This window comes from Dendrobates tinctorius, unplaced genomic scaffold (genome assembly GCF_039654945.1).
Source record: "Dendrobates tinctorius isolate UK_male_01 unplaced genomic scaffold, ASM3965494v1 ptg000035l, whole genome shotgun sequence".
Taxonomy (NCBI): Eukaryota; Metazoa; Chordata; class Amphibia; order Anura; family Dendrobatidae; genus Dendrobates; species Dendrobates tinctorius.
Genome location: NW_027361703.1, coordinates 63704859 through 63720101, shown reverse-complemented (window position 1 = coordinate 63720101; position 15243 = coordinate 63704859). Strand labels below are relative to the sequence as shown.

Here is a 15243-nt window from a genome sequence, read left to right as displayed (position 1 = left end):
GTACCCACTGTAAATCTATATAGCATATAGCTAAGGATAGAAAGTATATATGCATGTATCTTGACAAGTTAATACATATTCTCCTTGCTTTTTTCCGGTTACTGCCATGAGAAAAAAAAAAAGTTTGTCCCAGTATAATCATAGGTCAATGGGTCACGAATAATCTACTTCCACTTACTCTGTGCTGTGCTGCACCTCCTCCTTTCCTGCTCACAGCCCCATGACAGGCTTTATCACAGCAGCTTGTCCCTAACCAGAGAGTCTGTACCATTGAAACTAGACCAAAGGGCTCTGAAAGTTTATACGAGCAAACTTCTCATAAGAAAACAACATGTTTATGGAAACACAAACATATAGAATGTAAACTGCGGGGGAAAAAAAAAAGTTTCCCTAAGCTGGAAATGTACAGATCATAAAAAACACTCAATTAAATTACGGTTTATAGCTCTGGTATTAATAGTGTGACACTGGTGGCAGAAGGAGTCTCCTACAGTTAAAAGTATGGTTAGCTGTTGTACAAAGAGTTAGGTAACATGAAAACCTGACAGCTGGAGAGGTGTGGAGTGGATTTTATAGAGTTGATGATGTGTAGCAAGGAGGGAGGGATTAACCTTTTTTTTTTCTTTTTTTTGGGGAAAGGAAAGAAAGGGGCGAGGTAAATGTCTGTAACAGTTGTTTGCCTGTGACTGGTTTGAATTGAAACAATGTAAAATAAATATTAAACTTAAAAAAAAAGATAAAACGCACATAGAAAATATGTTCTCTTGCAATTTCCAGTTAAAAGGTCTGCTGCCCAAGAGATTTTATCGTCTAAGCAAAAAACTGCACTATTTTTACGGAGGGTCCTGGAATTTCTGGACGGTTGGCAACCCTGGAAGGGAGACATGACCTATTTGAGATTATTTTTCCCTCACTATTTTTATGGTGCTAAAGTTTACCTAGGTGGGATGAGTTCAGCCCGAGTTGGGCCCCCTTTTATCACGGGCCCCATGAGAGCCTCTATGATATGCCATTAAAGACATTAGCTGTGCGTCAGTAAAAAGGAAATTACAGTCATTAGGAAACGGTCTAGACACTGCTTTTTTGTACACTGGAAACCTCAATCTATGTACCATATTCTGGAATGTGCTTCAAGACAAAGGGGAGAGATATCAGTCACAAAGCTTCGCTCCAAGAATCTGGTTTGGTGTGACCCATTGTTAGTGGTTACAAAACACTGGGAGCAACAAAATTAAAGCTACTACACGGAAAACTCCTCCCCTGATAAAACCCAAATGCTTCATGGGCAAATTGCATTTTTACATGAAGCATCAAAATAAATGAATTTAAACAACAAAAATGAATAGATTGTTAACAATACAATAAATTATTAAGTTTAATCTTCCATGTTAATTCGGAGGTCAAGGTTTTAAGGGGATTGTGCAGGGATATAAAAAGACATTTAGATTGTGAATTGAAATTATAGGATTTACTATGGTAATATACTGGAATTATTATATTGGCACCAAGGTCTTAATTTCATGCCTTGTTTCTAAGTTTATGAACCTCCCTGGCACTGGCAGAGAGCTCCACCCCCTTATTGTGTGATTGCACATAACGGAAGAGGTTTTTATGCCTTGCTTAGATCGTTACTATTATGTATTTTGCTTTGCTTATATAGCATATTCCGAAGCGCTTTACATACATCATTGCTGTCCTCACTGGGCTCACAATCTCAGTTCCCTATCAGAATGTCTTTGGAATGTGGGAGGAAACCAGAGTACCCGGAGGAAACCCACACAAACACGGGGAGAACATATAAACTCCTTGCAGATGTTGTCCTTGATGGGACTTGAACGCAGGACCCCAGCACTGCAAGGCTGCAGTGCTAACCATTGAGCCACCGTGCTGCCCATGATCATTAGCTGCACAAGCCCCTTCTTCAGGTATAGGCACAGAAAGAAGGTCAAGCTCTATGATGATGCTGAAGAGTGCAAAAATGGAGCTCCTGGGATCAAGAAAAAGCCCTTAAACTTCGATGCTAAATTAATAATTTCATTATCAAATGTTTAATTGCATATAAAAATACAATGAACTATCAAAATAACTCCTTATGCCCCTGGGCACCCTTTTTAAAAGGAGTCTGTCACCAGGATTCCCCTCCCAGAATATTTATATCCACATGAAACTATTTCAAAGACAAATCCAGCAATGACTTCAACAAAACAGTCCACTCCTACATTACTGAGCAATCAATTTTCAATGGATATGCAAATGATGTTTAAGTGCTTTAGGAGCATAAGAGCACTTCTTAAAACTGTATCCAGCTCTATTCATTGCCCAGTACGATCATGTCCTGCTTGACCTTAAGCAATGAGAGGCCAGACAAGCAATAGGAGGTAATGCTAAGCAGGGAATAGAGCTGGAGTGACAGACCTGACAAGAGATTTCACATGCCAAAAGCATATCCATTCAAACACTGATTTAATCGGGAACTGAGGAATGGACTGGCTAGGTAAAGGGATTGCCGACTTTGTCTTTGATAGAGCTACACGTGGATATACAGCTCTAGCAAAAATTAAGAGACCACTTCCAAATGTTGAGTTTGTCTGATTTTTTTCTTTTTAGATATATTTTTGAGTAAAATTTCGTCTATAAACGTCTCACATCATGTCTCCGAATTTCCAAGCAATAAATTTTGTATTTTTTTTTTTCCGACAAAGAAAAGTGGTCGAAATTAAAAAAAACAAACAAAAAAACCCCAGGGCTTTCAGACCTCAAATAATGCAAAGAAAACAAGTTCATAATCATTTATGAACAACAATACTAATATTTTAACTCAGGAAGAGTTCTGAAATCAATATTTTGGGGAATAACCATAATTTTTAATAACATCTTTCATGCGTCTTGGCATGCTTGCCACCAGTCTTTCACACTGCTTATGGCACAAAAATGTAAGCAGTTCTTCTTTGTTTGATGGCTTGTGACTATCCATCATCCTCTTGATTACATTCCAGAGGTTTTCAATGGGGTTCAGGTCTGGAGAATGGGCTGCCCATGACAGGGTTTTGATGTAGTGGTCTCTTATTTTTTGGCAGAGCTGTATATAGTTAAGGGCGGCTGGTGTGGAATCCTGCTGATAGATTTACTTTCAGTGAAACTTAAGGTCCATTTACACAGCCCAACTGGCACCACGATAAAACCACCAATCGGTAAACCTTTACTGATTAGCAGTCTTTTGACTGCCTGTTTACAAAGTCAGACAAAGGAAATAGTGAATATTACACTAGAACATTCAGTGTGCAGAAGCTGCAAATGTTCTCAGCAGTGCAAGTCCCGCTTACACAGGATGATGCACCAAGAACGATGATCTTTTATGCGGCAAAGTCATTGGGTGATTGGCAGCCTTCTTACATGGCAAGATAATTGTGAAACGAGCGTTTTAACAATGCTTGTTCACAATTATCTTGCAGTGTAAATGGCCATTATGATTGGGGGCATTTTAAAATGTAGTTAATAGCTACTCGATGTAGGCTTTATTGAGGTTATACAAGTATTTTAAGGGTTAATGCAGGAAAGAAAAAAGGTCTTGTAGTCAGAGAGCAGAGTAAACAAGGGCAGGAAACACTATACAGATGCAACTGTTTAAACAATGCGTCTGTGTGTGAATATTCACATTATGGCCAGTCTACAGCCAGATGTTTTGTGTTTGGTGGGGAATGTTGAGTGGGAGAGCTGCATCTGTGCCTGGGAAGATCTAAAAATCCCCCATAGGACACATAGCATTCATTCTCTATTGCTCAAATTTCTTGGGAAAATAATTCTACTAAAAAGTGAGTGGACAGTGACGGGGTTAATATTTAAGTGGATCTAAAACAAGGATTACCTGGAGATGGCTGACAATACAGAAAGATTCAGGTTTCTGGATCCCACATGTGGATGATGCAAAAAGTTGCTCTGCACGTCCTATTAACAAGTCACCGGTGGCGGGATAGCAGCTGCCTTCAGCACAGCCATGGCTGAAGTCTGGATCTTGAGTATGGGCAACTCCCAAAATGATTGCTGAAATAAAACGAAGTAAAGATTCATTCAATAAGTGTATGAAGCCACAAAAGAAGTGCTGAACTTAACCTGGGTTTTAATGTGAAATTCAGCTACAAATGTTTAGGCACAAAAATGGACAGAATATTTTAAACAGTCTTTATAGTAACTTAAATGCATTTTACAGCTAACAAAGAGTCTGAGTGGCTACACTATTCACAAGCTAAATTGCTGGAAGTGGCCTCTCACACATAAAAAACAAACTATTGTGTATATATATATATTATGTACACAGTTGTGTGAAGAAGTGTTTTCCCCCTTACTGATTTCCTATTCTTTTGCATGTTTGTCACACTTAAATGTTTCATGTCACCAAATTTAAATATTAGATAAAGGTAAACACAAAATGCAGTTTATAAATGAATGTCTATTATTAGGGGAAAAAGAAATCCAAACCTACAGGGTTCAGTGTGAAAAAAAAAGTGATTGCCACCCCCTTAAAACATAAATTAACTGTGGTTTACCACATCTTTGGGAAGCAGAGTTCAAATTCCCTAGACATACGATCTTGGCCTGATTACTGCCACATCTGTTCTCAATCAAGAAATCACTTAAATAGGACCTTGACAAAGTGAAGTAGACTACAAGTTCCTGAAAAGCTAGACATTATTCCGCGATCCAAAGAAATTCTGGAACAAATTGGAAACAAAGTAATCGATATCTATCAGTCTGGAAAGGTTATAAAGCCATTTCTAAGGCTTTGGAACTCAAGAGAACCACAGTGAGAGCAATTATCTACAAATGGAAAAAACATGGAACAGTAGTGAACCTTCCGAGGAGTGGCCTGCCGATCAAAATTACCCCAAGTGTGCAGCGATGACTCATCCAAGAGGTCACAAAAGACCCCACAACAATATCTAAAGAACTGCAGGCTGTTGTGAATTCTCTTTCTGGGCTCCCTCTGGTGGTCACTGAAGGTAGTGGAGCTGGTCAGATTGACAGAGGCGTTGCGAATTCTCTTTCTGGGCTCCCTCTGGTGGTTATTGGAGGTTGTGGAGCTGGTCAGACTGACAGAGGCTTGCCACCTGATAATGACGATTGGAGATCTGGGGTTTCTGACTGGAGTATTTAAGACAGCTGACTTCCTTCAATCCCTGCTGGTGATTTTCTTCCTGTGCCTTCTGAGGTCTGATGTCTCCTGCTCTGTTCCTGCATGGTTCAGCTAAGTGGTTCATTTGCTAATCTTTTTGCATTTGATCTGGTTTTGTCTATCTCTACATTGTGCGGGTCAGCTTGCTCCTGCTGGGGCTGTGCTGGATCACTGCCCATATGTTACTGCTTGTGTCAGTTTGTTCTGTCCCCTGTTATATTGGTCTCTTTTTGCTTTGCTTTCCGTATATACCAGAGTGCTGATATAGTGGGGGCGAAGTCGTGTGACTTCAGTGTTTTTTTATGCATCAGACGTGTTGGATTTTTCAGGGTTTTTTGCATGATTGCAGACAGTGTCTTTCCTTTCCTGTCCTATCTAGTCAGTCTGGGCCACATCATTTGCGCAGTCTATTTTTCTGCCTGAGTTTGTGTTTTCATCTTGTCTCACCGACAATATATGTTTGGGGGCTATCTATTCCTTTGGGGTCTGCTCCGGGGCAGTTTAGATTTCACCTTTCTTGCTTTAGGCTGAGTTAGCTCTCCGGCTGTGCCGAGGCGTCTAGGGCATCGTAGGTACGCTCCACGGCTACTGCTAGTTGTGTGGATAGAATCAGGGGTCTGCAATCCGCTTAGTTACCAAACTCTCTGGTTTTCTTGTGGCTTAGCCTGGTCCTGCTATCCTTCTCGGTGACCCATTCATAACAGCAGGCCTCACTTGCCTCAGTTAAGGTCAGTGTTCATGACTCCACAATAAGAGACTGGGCAAAAATGGCCTGCATCGTTGAGTTCCAAGACAAAAACCACTGCTGAGCAATAAGAACATAAAGGCTCATCTCAGTTTTGACAGAAAACATCTTGATGATCCCCAAGACTTTTGGGAGAATACTCTGTGGACTGACGAGACAAAAGACGAACCTTTTGGAAGGTGTATGCCCCATTATATCTGGCGTAGAAGTAAGACACCATTTCAGAAAAGGAACATCATGCCAACAGTAAAATATGGTTGAGGTTGTGTGATGTCTGGGGCAGTCTGCTTCAGGACCTGGAAAACTTGCTGTGGTAAATGTAAGCATGAATTCTGCTGTTTACCAAAAAATCCTGAAGGAGAATATCATCTGTTTGTGACCTCAAGCTAAAGCGCAAATGGGTTATGCAGCAGGACAATGACCCGAAACTAGGGATGAGCGAGTACTGTAGTATTCGAACTCGCTGTACTCGTTACGAGTAACTCCTAATACTCGGGTACTTGTAACAAGTACCGAGTCCAATGTAAGTCTATGGGAAATGCGATTAATGGGTGGGGACTGTGATGGACTGGGCAGGGACTGTGCGAAGACTGTGCCAGGCTATGCAGGACTGTGCTGGCCTGTGCGGGGACTGTGCCAGGCTATGCGGGACTGTGCTGGCCTGTGCGGGGACTGTGCCAGGCTGTGTGAAGACTGTGCCATGCGGGACTGTGCAGGGCTTTGCAGGTACTGTGCGGGACTGTGCTGGGCTGTGTGGGACTGTGGTGGGCCGTGCTGGGCTGTGCACGGACTGTGCCGTGCTGTGCGGCATTGTGCAGGTTATTGCTGGGCTGTGTGGGACTGTGGTGGGCCATGCTGGGCTGTGCGGGGACTTGTGTGGACTGTGCCGTGCTGTGCGGAACTGTGCAGGCTGTTGCGAATATTGCGAGGTGAGTAGTGACATACTCGCGAGCAGTGCTTTTTTTGCGCCGGTGCGGCGTACCGGAAATCGGAAGGTGCTTCAGCGGGGGAGGGGGAGCGGCGGCAGGAGCCGGTGGCTGGGAAGTCATACTCACCCCTCCCGTGCCTCCCTGAATGTCCCCTGCATCCTCCTTGTCCCAGCGCTGACAGCTTCTTCCTGCCTTCAGCGGTCACATGGTACCGCTCATTAAGCTCATGAATATGGACGCCCATGGGCGTGGAAGCATATTCATGAGCTTAATGAGCGGTACCATGTGACCGCTGAAGGCAGGAAGAAGCTGTCAGCGCTGGACAACGGAGGATTCAGGTACGTTCAGCGACGGCACAGCAGGGCGAGTATGAAGGAGGATGGGGGCTGCACAGAGGAGGACGGGGGCTGCGCAGAGAAGGATGGGGGGTGAACAGAGGAGGTCGGGGACTGCACAGAGGAGGTCGGTGGCAAATATTGCGTAACGGCAAATATTTTTTTACAAAAAAACCCCTGCTCGCAAGTATTCGAGTACCGCATTACTCGCCGAGTACCGAATCCTCACGAGTATGCTCGCTCATCCCTACCCAAAACACATCAGCAAGTCCACCTCAGAATAGCTTAAAATAAAAAAAAATTTAAGACTTTTGAGTGGCCTAGTCAAAGTCCTGACCTTAATCCAATTGAGATGCTGTGGCCTGACCTTAAAAATGCGGTTCATACTCAGAAACCCTCCAATGTGGTGGAATTTAAACAATTCTGCAAGGATGAGTGTGGCCAAAATTCCTCCAGAGCATTGTAAAAGACTCTCTGCCAGTCAACACAAATGCCTGATTGCAGTTGTTGCTGCCAAGGGTGGCGCAACCAGTTATTAGGTTTAGAGGGCAATCGCTTTTCACACAGGGCACTATAGGTTTGGATCTCTTTTCCCTTAATAAGAGGTTTAATTTAAAAACTGCATTATGCGATTACTTGCGTTATCTTTGTCTAATATTTAAATTTGTTTGGTGATCTGAATCATTTAAGTGTGACAAACATGCAAAAAGAATAGGAAATCAGGAAAGAGGCAAAAACTTTTTCACACAACTGTGTGTGTATATACACTCACTGGCCACTTTATTAGGTACACCTGTCCAACTGTGTGTTAAGACTTAATTTCTAATCAGCCAATCACATGGCGGCAACTCAGTGCATTTAGGCATGTAGACATGGTCAAGACAATCTCCTGCAGTTCAAACCGAGCATCAGTATGGGGAAGAAAGGTGATTTGAGTGCCTTTGAACGTGGCATGATTGTTGGTGCCAGAAGGGCTGGTCTGAGAATTTCAGAAACTGCTGATCTACTGGGATTTTCACGCACAACCATCTCTAGGGTTTACAGAGAATGGTCCGAAAAAGAAAAAAAATCCAGTGAGCGGCAGTTCTGTGGCCGGAAATGCCATGTTGATGCCAGAGGTCAGAGGAGAATGGGCAGACTGGTTCGAGCTGATAGAAAGGCAACAGTGACTCAAATTGCCACCCGTTACAACCAAGGTAGGCAGAAGAGCATCTCTGAACGCACAGTGCGTCGAACTTTGAGGCAGATGGGCTACAGCAGCAGAAGACCACACTGGGTACCACTCCTCTCAGCTAAGAACAGGAAACTGAGGCTACAATTTGCACAAGCTCATCGAAATTGGACAGTAGAAGATTGGAAAAACGTTGCCTGGTCTGATGAGTCTCGATTTCTGCTGCGACATTCGGATGGTAGGGTCAGAATTTGGCGTAAACAACATGAAAGCATGGATCCATCCTGCCTTGTATCAACGGTTCAGGCTGGTGGTGGTGGTGTCATGGTGTGGGGAATTTTTTCTGGGCACTCTTTGGGCCCCTTGGTACCAATTGAGCATCGTTGCAACGCCACAGCCTACCTGAGTATTGTTGCTGACCATGTCCATCCCTTTATGACCACAATGTACCCAACATCTGATGGCTACTTTCAGCAGGATAATGCGCCATGTCATAAAGCTCGAATCATCTCAGATTGGTTTCTTGAACATGACAATGAGTTTACTGTACTCAAATGGCCTCCTCAGTCACCAGATCTCAATCCAATAGAGCATCTTTGGGATGTGGTGGAACGGGAGATTCGCATCAGGGATGTGCAGCCGACAAATCTGCGCCAACTGTGTGATGCCATCATGTCAATATGGTCCAAAATCTCTGAGGAATGCTTCCAGCACCTTGTTGAATCTCTGCCACGAAGAATTGAGGCAGTTCTGAAGGCAAAAGGGGGTCCAACCCCTTACTAGCATGGTGTACCTAATAAAGTGGTATATATACACAGTCATGGCCAAAAGTATTGACACCCCTGCAATTCTGTCAGATAATACTCAGTTTCTTCCTGAAAATGATTGCAAACACAAATTCTTTGGTATTATTATCTTCATTTAATTTGTCTTAAATGAAAAAACACAAAAAGAATTGTCCTAAAGCCAAATTGGATATAATTCCACACCAAACATAACAAAGAGGGTGGACAAAAGTATTGGCACCGTTCGAAAAATCATGTGATGCTTCTCTAATTTGTGTAATTAACAGCACCTGTAACTTACCTGTGGCACCTAACAGGTGTTGGCAATAACTAAATCACTTTTGGCCATGACTGTACACACATACATACACACACAAGTTTGTTTTTGATGTGTATATATTATATCTAGTGTTGAGCAATCCGATACCGCAAGTATCGGGTATCGGCCGATATTAGCTGTATCGGAATTCCGATACTTAGTTCCGATACTTTTTTCATATCGAATACCGGAATCGGAAGTTCCCATAATGCTAGGAGCCCGCTCGATTTGATTCAGCCAATGGGGATCCTTAGAAGTGTGGGCATATCCTGTTAGGCATGTTAACTACTGGCATGGCTGTGATTGGCTGCTGAAATGATGTCATGATGCACTATAAAAAGCTCTGCAGCCGCCATTTCTGGTCACTCTGCTGTGAATTCAGTTAGGGACAGGCTGCTGTTGAAGACTGTGAGGGACAGTTAGAAATAGCGATTCCACAAAACATATAGTGCTTAACCCAGGCTACATAAACCACCACTGTAGCTTGCTTTTCCCTATCAGCGCTGTTTTCACAGCTGTCTGCAAGGGCTGTGTGAGTGCAGACCCACGCTGTGTAGTGTGTCCTGCAGGCACGTCTGCTTGTAGGCCGGCCAGCGTGTGTCTCTGCCTCATACACATTTTTCTTTTATTGCTGCTTTTTTTTTTCTCCTGTATAGTGTGCTTCCATACGTATCCATATACGTTGGTTGCAAACACTAAAGGAGTGGACAGCGGAGCCTTTCAGCAGCCTTTCAGTGCTATAGCCCATTTCTCTGCACTGTTTTTGGCTGTCTGATAGGTCTCTCTGTGTGTGAGTGCAGCTCACGTTGCAGTGTGTTCTACAGCCACCGCTAGCTGTAGTCCGCTCAGCGTGCGTCACTGCCTCATACATAGTCCTTTTTTTGCAGCTAACTTAGCCAGATTTTTGCTCCTATATTAGTGTGCTTCCAACCGCATCCATTGTCATTGGTTGGTTGCAAACACTATATAGGATTAGACAGAGGAGCCTTTTTGCTGGCTTGTGCCCTTCAGGGCCAGCCAGGCTAGTATCACCCTATTTTTTGGAGCCTCATCAATTGCATTGTAGGTTAGCTTCCTGCATTGTAATCGCTCCAAAAAGTTTGTGATACTATAGCTTTCAAACTTTGGTCACATCCTTTCCTTTCCCCCACCCAAAAAAAGGAAATAAAGTTCACCAAACACTCCACTTTACAGTTGTCTAGGCCACATTAGATCATATTAAAGTGTAGTACACACACTCTTAGCCAAATTAGTGTTTCTTATACTGGTTAGCAGGTGTTCAGGAATAAGAACACTAAGCCACCCCTTTTTTACTTTTCTGCCTATCTTTATCAGTCTACCAAGATGAAGAAGGCAGGGAGTAAGGCACGTGGTCGTGGCTGTGGAGTTTCAGCAGGGAGAGGACGGGGGGATTCAGCAGGGAGAGGACGTGGGGATTCGGTATCTGCTGCAGCCACCAGTGACCCGGCATCCCCCACTTTTACCAGGCAACAGTCCTTCATGCGCAGCTTTGTAGGACCTCGCCGTACCCCACTGCTGCGTGACGAACAAATTGAAGCCGTTGTCGGATGGATGGCAGCTAACGCATCCACTTCAATGACTTCCGCATCCTCCAAGGCCAGAGCACTGAAGAGCAACCATCTGTCTCTTCACCACCTGCCAAATTGCCCAGGCAGTCTGAGAGCCCTGGACAGGAGCCATCTCAATCTTTACTTCTGTTCTCAGAATCTGTTGGCTTGGAAAGAGGTGGCCAGCCAAGCAGCATTCTAGAGCGTGAAGAAGAGGGAGTATGCAGTGATGCGCAACTGCTTTGTCCCTCTGAATCTGAAGAGGCGGGTGGGCCAGTGCCTATGGTCAGCACACCTCAGTATGCATCAGATGATGATGAGACTCAGTTGCCAATTTCTGGTGCGTACGGTGCTGGCGAAACAACCCAGGACCAGCCGGTGCTTGAAGAGGGGAGTGGAGATGATGAGGTCCTTGACCCATCATGGCATCAGCCACAGGAAGGTGGTGGGAGCAGCTCTGAGGAAGAGATTCCCCGAACGGCCAAAAGAGGAGGGAGAGGGCGGGGGCAGACTTGGTTGCCTGTAGCCTCCACTTTGGCACCCGTGAGGAGCAATCCTCTTCCAAAACACAAAACGGGCGCTCCCAGGACTTGCAGTGCGTGGTCTTTTTTTGACACAGTTGCAGATGACATTTGCTTTGTCAAATGCAAGCTGTGTCATCAGAAAATGAAACGAGGGAAAAATGTGAGCAACCTCAATACCACAAATATGTGGAAACATGTGCGTACCAAGCACGAGGTGGAGTTACACAGACACACTGAAGATGTAGGCCAACCTTCAGCAGCACCTACCACCTCTTCAGCTCGTGTTGGGGCCTCTTCCTCCAGCTCACACACAGCTGGTTCGGCTTCCTCACTGGAACGCCATGGAAGAACCACTGCCACTGTTGTCCAGAGACCCAGTGAAATTCCACCCACTGAACCACGTTAGCAGTCATCAGCACACTCCCAGGCCACTCACCAGCAATCGGTAACACAGGCATGGGAGAAAAAGCGGCCATACTCGGCAAACCATCCCCGAGCACTGGCTCTGAATGCCGGCATTGCCAAACTACTGGCCCTTGAGATGCTGTCATTCAGGCTGGTGGAGACTGACACCTTCCGGAACTTTATGTCATTGGCAGTTCCACAATACAATGTGCCCAGCCGCTTTTATTTCAGCAGGCAAGCTGTCCCTGCCCTGCAAAAGCATGTGGAGGGAAAAATTAAAAATGCGCTACTAAATGCCGTCAGTAGCAAGGTCCACCTGACCACCGATGCGTGGACCAGTAGCCATGGACAGGGACGATACCTTTCCCTCACTGCCCATTGGGTCAATGTTGTGGAGCCGGGTACAGATCTGGAGAGTGGCTCTGTACGTATTCTGCCAACTCCAAGGATTGCAGGAATGCAGTCTGTACATATTGAGTCATCCTCCTACTCTAGTTCCTCGGAATCAGCACTGCGTGAGCCCGTTAGGCCAGATATGAGCACAGGTGTGGCCAAACGTCAACAGGCCGTCCTTAAATTAATTTCTTTGGGGAATCGGAGCCACACAGCACAGGAGCTCTGGAATGCCATCAAGCAGGAGAGCGATGTGTGGTTTGTGCCAGCGAATCTCCAGCCAGGTTTGGTAGTGAGTGAAAATGGCCGAAATCTAGTGGCAGCTCTGGGCCTAGGCAACCTCACTCACATACCATGTCTGGCACACGTGCTCAATTTGGTCGTGCAGAGCTTTCTGAGGGACTATCCGGATCTTGATGCACTGCTGCACAAGGTTCGCCTAGAGTGTGCTCACTTGCGGCGTTCCAGCATGGCAAGATCGCGCATTGCATCTCTGCAACTCCGATTCCGCCTGCCAGAACATCGCATCATATGTGACCTCCCCACCAGGTGGAATTCAACGTTACATATGTTGGAGCGGTTGTGTGAACAGCAGGCAGCAGTAATGGAGTACCAGCTGCATCAGGCGCAAACAAGTCACACTGTGCGCCGGACACACTTCACCACCACTGAGTGGGCCACTATGAGGGACATCTGCCAAGTTTTGCGTGCCTTCGATGACTCCACGCGGATGGCCAGTGCAGATGATGCACTAATCAGCATGACTGTCCCCCTCATCTGTCTGCTTCAAAAAACCTTACAAGCACTAAGTGAGGAGGTTTTTGAAGAGGTCGAGGATGAGCAGTCAGAAATGCCATCTGCTTCTGGCAAGTCTGCGCAACGTGCTTCCACACAAAGGCCCAGGCAGGGGACACTTAGTGAGGAGGATGACGAGGAGTCAATGGAGGAGGAGGAACACATCTCTCCAGAGGAGGGAGGTACACAAGGCTCTAGTAGTCAGTGTGTACAGCGAGGGTGGGGTGATGCTGAGCAGGCAGAGATGCTGCCTCAAGCTGGGGACAGCGTTTCCGGTCCAGTTGGCAGTCTGCAGCACATGGTTGATTTCATGCTGCAGTGCTTGTTAAATGACCGCCGCATCGCCAACATTCTCCACACGGCTGATTATTGGGTGTACACCCTCCTAGATCCTCGCTACCGGGACAACTTACAAAGCCTCATACCACAGTTGAACCGGGAGCGAAAAATGCGGGAGTACCAAGAAACACTTGTGCAGGCCATCATGTTCTCCATTCCCCCCACAAGTGTTGCTGGTAGTGCTTTTCAAAGCAGCCATGTGGGTAGAGGCAGTGGAGGAAGCTCTGCACAAAGAGGTAGCAGAGGCAGTGCCGCAGGACAAGGCAAGGCCAGTATGGCCCAAATGTGGAAAAGTTTTGTGGGACCGCCACAAACGGCTACACCATCACAGACGGCTCCAGTCAGCAAGAGGCAACGTTTCCGTCAGATGGTGACAGACTACTTGTCGTGCCCTGTTAGTGTTCTCCCAGATGGCTCTTCCCCGTTCAAGTATTGGGTCTCTAAGCTGGATACATGGCCAGAGCTTAGCCAGTATGCATTGGAGGTGCTGGCTTGCCCTGCTGCCAGTGTATTATCGGAACGTGTCTTTAGTGCTGCAGGTGGTGTGGTAACAGACCGTCGCACGCGACTATCCGCCGATAATGTTGACCGGCTTACTTTTGTGAAAATGAACAAGGCCTGGATCTCACCTGAATTTGCCAGTCCTCTTCCAGAATAAATAATTGGCTGGCAACAGGATCCAGGTCTCCTGTTGTGTTCATGTTTCTATGACCTGAACTTTATTTCCTGGGCTACAGCAACGCCCGTTGTTGCTCAGAAGTGCTGTCCACACAGACAAAACACTCGCTCATGTGTAAGTGGGGTTCGGTAACGTCAGCTGATCCCCTGCTGTGTGTATGGCAAAGTGTCCTGCTCCCTCCACAGTCAAACAACCTCAGATTTACACCTGGCTCCAAGTAGGCCTTGGCCTACTACCTCATTTTCCCTGGGCTCCGACAACGCCAGTTGGTGCTCAGAAGTGCTGTCCGCACAGACAAAACACTCGCTCATGTGTAAGTGGGGTTCGGTAACGTCAGCTGATCCCCTGCTGTGTGTACGGCAAACTCTCCTGCTGCCTACAACTTCTGACTACCTCTGATTTAATATGTTCTCTGATTTGCCCTCTGTCTCCACTCTGTTTTGAGTATTTCCTCCGGCCTACAACACCGCCTGTTTCTGCTCTCAAGTGCCGTCTGCACAATCCACACTTGTTCCTGTGGTACCTGGGTCCTGTAACATCTGCTCATCTCCAGAGTTGAGCACGGCAATGTCTCCTGCTTTGTTTACATTCCCACTACTCACCTCTAGGGAGAAGCTGCTGTTACAGAACCCCAGTAACACAGGAACAAGTGTGTGTTGTGCAGACGGCATTTCAGAGCAGCAACTGGCGTGGTTGGAAGCCAGAGGAAATACTCGAAACAGAGTGAAGACAGAGGCCTAATTGGAGTACGTTGACAGTTAGTAGTAGTCTAGAAACAATCGCAAACTGCCACCAAGTAGGCCTCGGCCTACTACCTGATTTTCCCTGGGCTCCAACAACGCTAGTTGGTGCTCAGAAGTGCTGTCCACACAGAAAAACACACTCGTTCATGTGAAAGTGGGGGTCAGTAACGTCAGCTGATCCCCTGCTGTGTGTATGGCAAAGTGTCCTGCTCCCTCCAAAGTCAAAATACCTCAGCTTTACACCTGGCTCCAAGTAGGCCTCGGCCTACTACCTCATTTTCCCTGGGCTCCGACAACACCAGTTGGTGCTCGGAAGTGCTGTCCACACAGAAAAACACACTCG

At 45.9% G+C, this 15243-nt stretch overlaps 1 protein-coding gene across 1 annotated transcript in view; it reads right to left on the bottom strand.

The window, feature by feature from the left end:
• The window catches only part of LAMB1 (laminin subunit beta 1), a 106684-nt gene that overhangs the window by 63770 nt on the left and 27671 nt on the right, over positions 1-15243 (bottom strand). Inside the window, exon 2 of the mRNA XM_073573546.1 lies at positions 3866-4041. Within this exon, the coding sequence (XP_073429647.1) occupies positions 3866-4041 (176 nt within the window). The remainder of the gene's footprint in view (positions 1-3865; positions 4042-15243) is intronic.